Raw genomic sequence first — 5,108 nt, 5'->3', positions numbered from 1 at the left:
AATAATATTTTTATAATAATAAAAAAATTATTACAAGTCATTTGTCCTTGAATGTATGTTTACTGCTTAGTACTCATTGGTTCGTGACCTAGCGTAGCTATTAAAATTTACAGTAGCTTTTTATCTTGTGTTTCAGTTAGCTGTAGTGTCATGCAAGCTTGTCCCAGGTAAGCAATGTTCCTCTGATTACAAAGTCCCAGAGAGAACTGGGAGGAGTAGACATCTACTTGGAACGTCTTCTTTGAAATGTTTTATAATTGGTACAAAAATACAGTGCCAATGGATTTCTATGTCCCTTTCAAAAGGCTTCCTTGTCTTTACTTGTGAGTTCAAAGGTCTTTTAGCTTATTGCTGGTGGTTCTAGCTTACAAAATATCCTTGTGGTTCTTGGTGGGTAAAGTAAAATTTCTTCTGTAGAATGTACTGAGTGGTAATAATACATTTAAAGTTTTCATTCTTGGTAATGATTTAGACTTCAGAGAGGAATTCAGAAAATAATCTATGATGGCTGTGGAGTGATTGGCTTCACTATTGCATGGCAATAAAGGGCCTTTGAGAATTTACATATACAAATTTGAGAGAGCATTCCCAAGCATGTTCTTTCATATAACAAAGGAGGATTTGGAATATCCTGCAAGTGGATTTTTTAAAAAATATTTACAGTAGTTCTCAAAGTCTGTGCCATTCCTTTTCTTGTCTTAGTTTCTCCATAAAAAAATAATTTGGAGGGAATAAAAGTATTACATCATATGCATAAGCATTTCCATGTTTTTAAGGGGATGTTGTACTGGAGGTGGCAGTAGCATAGAAATGCTTTACTTTCCCTGTTTCATTTTAATAGTTCCTGTGCATATCACAGTTTATAATGTAGTCCAAGCTGTTTAATTTAAAATATTCATTGTGTAGAAGCAGTGAATTCTGAAAGCCTCCTAGTACATAAATTCATCAAAGACCATTGAAACAAAATAGGTGCAATGTCCACTGTTTTTATAATTTGGGTTCTAGAGGTAATGTAGGATCACTTAGAAGTTTTAAAATAAATTGTCTTAATCTGTATCTGTTCCAAGCTGGGGAAATAATCTTCTTCTGGCAAATCTTGTAGTTCATATTACAGATAAACTTTATATTTGGTCTTCTTTTAGGAGTCATTGAAGCATTGTGGAAGTACTATCAGAACGAAAACAAAGATGTGAGGCATGTATGGCTTTCAACAGGAGTAGATCACTTCCACTCATCTTTGGGCGACAGAGGCTGGGGTTGCGGTTACAGGAATTTCCAGATGCTCCTTTCCTCACTGTTGCAAAACAGCTTGTATAATGACTGCTTGAAAGGTATTAAACAAAATGCTGCCTATTTGTTTCACGTACCTTGGATGACAACCTACTGACTGATGTTTTACCTTTTCATTTGCCCAGCAAGTCTTACTAGGTCAATGTTACCTATTAAATGCTTGTTATACCACTACAGCTTACTGTGGAAAGAATCAGAGGGGTAAATATGGGCAAGGCATGACGTGGTTGAAGTTTTAGCTTTAATTTTTTTGGCACTTCTTTGTAACATTAACTGCCTTGTATAAAAGAAGCTGAATATTTTAAATTAATAGGCTCTTTCAGTAACTGTAACCCCAATTCAAAAGCTTTTCTGTTCCAGATACTGCACTGATTCCTAGTATACCAAAGATTCAGTCCATGATTGAAGATGCCTGGAGAGAAGGCTTTGATCCTCATGGAGCATCTCACTTCAACAACAGATTACATGGTTCCAAAGCATGGATAGGAGCATGTGAAATTTATTCACTGTTAACAAGTCTCAGGATAAAGTAAATGATTGCTTTTCTTGTTGTTGTTATTTTTAAGTGCTGATTTAAGTGCTGTATCTTTAAAGGGCAGAATTGCCAACTATGCAATGACAAAGCCATCTTAGTGGCTTTAAATTTAACCAGCCTATAAACAGATCTGATTTAGCGCAGCATGTAGTTACTTATGCAGGTACATGAATTGAAAAACTGCTTAGATCATTGAGACTTGGTGAAGAATTATGCCACGTGCATAAAATCAAACACTGATTAAGAACTTACTTTCTCTAGAAGTTTCTTCATGAGAAAAATATGAATTTCAGCTCTTCAATAGCATAAGTCTGAAAGCTGTTAATTGAATTCTCTAGTGTATGCGTATCACACAAAAAATCAGATGCTTTAGTTTTTGCAAGCTTCACAAATTCTTGTTAGACTCAACAGAGTAGAGTTTCTTTGTTACAGAATAAACTTTCAAGTTTTGAACAGTACATAATGCATTGCTTTGTAATTATGTGTCCTGTACTCCTATTTTAAACATAAAAAGGGGTAACACGACCACTTGATGCATGGAATTGCTGTGTTTACAAAACATTCTTGGTGCAGGAGGAAGGGACTGAGAGGTGAAAAAATTGTTTTAACAGACAACGTGCTTGAAATATTATTATTGTTTTCACTCTAAATGTTCTGTAGGTGTCAAATCATTGACTTTCACAAACCAACTGGTCCTATGGGTACACACCCTCGTTTATTTGAGTGGATTTTACGTTACTATTCTATAGATAATGAAGGTGGTGCAAAGGTAGTGTGTACTTCCAAACCACCCATCTACTTGCAACATCAAGGTCAGTATCACAATGTGCTGGTTTATTCTCTATCTTTTATTATATGTGCTGCAATTCAGAGCAGCATTTATTTGAAGGCATGACTCTATTTTCTGTTAGTTTTTTTATTTAGTAAGAGCAACATTAATGTTTGTGTTTTTACTGGATGGAAGAGCTGGATGTGATTGGGATCTCAACTTTTTGACATCTGCTTTTTACTTATAACTACCTTATTAAATTTCATAGAATCATAGAATCACAGAATGGCCTGGGTTGAAAAGGACCTTAAAGATCATCTAGTTTCAGCCCCCCTGCTGTGGTCAAGGTTGACAACCACTAGAACAGGCTGCCCAGGGCCCCATCCAGCCTGGTCTTGGCCTAATATCTCCCTTGATCTGAAAATAAGTAGTATGCTAAGAGGAAGTAAATTGGATTTATGTGTTTTTAAAATACTGAAAATCTGTTTTGAAATTAGGTCATAGTCGTACTGTTGTTGGAATAGAAGAAAAGAAGAATAAGACCTTATGCTTGCTGCTGTTTGACCCAGGATGTCCTTCCCAAGAAATGCAGAAACTGCTAAAACAAAACAGTGATGGTACTAGTCTCAAACTACTTCGGAAGTTTGTGGGTAACTTAAAAGAAAAGCAATACCAGATAGTGGCTGTAGATGGTGTACTCTCATTGGAAGAGAAAGCTGTAAGTATTCTGGAAAATAGTTTCTGTCTGAGAAAAATTAAGAGAATCTGCATATCTTCTTTAATATTCAAATGCAAATGCATATATGATTGCATAGTGAATTTTTTTCATCTCTTCACTTTCCTCTTTGTTCTTCTCTGCTGCTTTCTGCTTATTCTCTGAATTGAGTAATCACAGGATGTTAATACCAAAAAAGTTTTGCATGTAAATGCATGCCATCTTGATGTAACTGACAACTTCTAAGTCTTTTATGAAGCTTGCAGCTATTTGCAGATGCAAATTAGGCTTTTTTCCTTTTCATTTTCTTACAATATTTTCTTTTAAATAACTTGTTGTAGGCATATAAGACATACAAAACATTCGTAGTCCAAAATTATATTCAGAGTTTTTTATTGCAACTTTGTAAAGCTGTTTTGGGTGTAACAGCCTTGATAGTTGAAGAACAAGGCAGACAGATGCTGAGACCTAACCACCCAATGTCTCCTCACCTTGGACACTAGAACTAGTGGATTCTGCTTTCTGAAAGTACTTAAAACTTTGTATATTCAAAACACAGCTCTCAACAACTTATGTATTTGAGCTGTTGGCATTTTGAGCTGTTGGCATTTTTATAAATCCCATCCACACGTTTCACTTTGGGCATTGTAACTTTTTAAGACATTGGAAGTTTTCGTCTGAATGTCAGATGTAATTTTTGTTTCTTAAGCTTTATTTCCTACATGGACAAATAGATTCTGAGGAACCACGTTCCAATTCTATGTTGTCTTGTCGGCACTGTTCAGCATGTTCAAGCTTCACTTAAACTATGAACTAACTGTTGACTGAATTACTTAGTTATATATAACACCTGTATATTTAAATAAGGTGTTGTCTTAAGTGTTTTCTGGCCCTGAACATGTCAGAAGTAGCAGTGGAATACAGCCACCCTCTTTTCTTCATGCTGGCAAATGCTTTACAATTCAGGACACAGTAAAAGGACAAGTGTTGTATGAGATTTGTGTGGCGTGCTTTGTTTGGTTTTAGTTTTTTTTCCTCTTTTAAAAGATTTGCTTTATATTTAAAAATATAAATTATTTAGAATTTTGTCATGAAAGCTCCCATTTAAGATGAAATATAACCACTTATACTTGTTAATCTTGCTGAACTACTAATTTGGAAAATGCACTTTAAAGTGATATTTTCATTCATTAAGCTATTTCCTTTTCCCTTTACCCACCATTTTTTAGGCTTGCTGCCATGCTTCTCAGGTCTTAACTTCAGAGAAGATTCCTTGAAGAATGCCTTTATTACCTCTTTTGGAATCTGCTGGATGCAAAACATTAAACTTCTGGACTGTGACCCTAACTCAACAAATTCAGACTTAAATTATGTCTCCATAAGTGTTTGGAGGGCTCTGGAGAAGCACAATACTAGAGTAAACCTGTAGTTTTGATCTTCAGTGAAAACTGTGCCCTCCTGATGAATCTGTAACTCAGAAGTACTACAGTTCTTGTCTTACTAGAAAATTTTCTATTTTCTTAGTTGCTTAAATGACAAAGCAACACCTTCCATCCTGTAGGAAACTATGCACCATGGTTAATTGTCAATAAGCAGTGGATAGAGGTACTATGGAACTACTTTATTGGAATGCCTCTGTAAATACATTTATGCTGACTCTGACCAATGCTCTGTTTCTTACCAACTTTGATCAAAAAATGTCTATGATGCCTTGGCAAATTCTCCTGTAACTATTTGCAATGTACAGAGACAGTTCAGTGATTTCACCTGATACAGTCTGTTCCACCAGGGATTAGTTC

General features: G+C 35.4%; 1 protein-coding gene across 1 annotated transcript; it reads left to right on the top strand.

The window, feature by feature from the left end:
- Window positions 1–136: 136 nt before the first annotated feature.
- ZUFSP (zinc finger with UFM1-specific peptidase domain) lies at window positions 137–4,651 on the top strand (the record flags this gene model as incomplete). Its single annotated transcript, XM_010087505.1, has 6 exons — window positions 137–167; window positions 1,143–1,331; window positions 1,651–1,819; window positions 2,486–2,637; window positions 3,092–3,312; window positions 4,539–4,651. Coding segments are annotated over 6 exons (810 nt in total), but the record flags the coding sequence as incomplete, so codon positions are not given.
- Between the last annotated feature and the right edge of the window lie 457 nt (window positions 4,652–5,108).

The sequence above is a fragment of the Pterocles gutturalis genome, unplaced genomic scaffold (genome assembly GCF_000699245.1).
Source record: "Pterocles gutturalis isolate BGI_N339 unplaced genomic scaffold, ASM69924v1 scaffold14781, whole genome shotgun sequence".
In the NCBI taxonomy this organism is placed as follows: domain Eukaryota; kingdom Metazoa; phylum Chordata; class Aves; order Pterocliformes; family Pteroclidae; genus Pterocles; species Pterocles gutturalis.
Note: the sequence above shows the minus strand (reverse complement) of the source record. Positions and strands in the feature narration are given on the sequence as shown.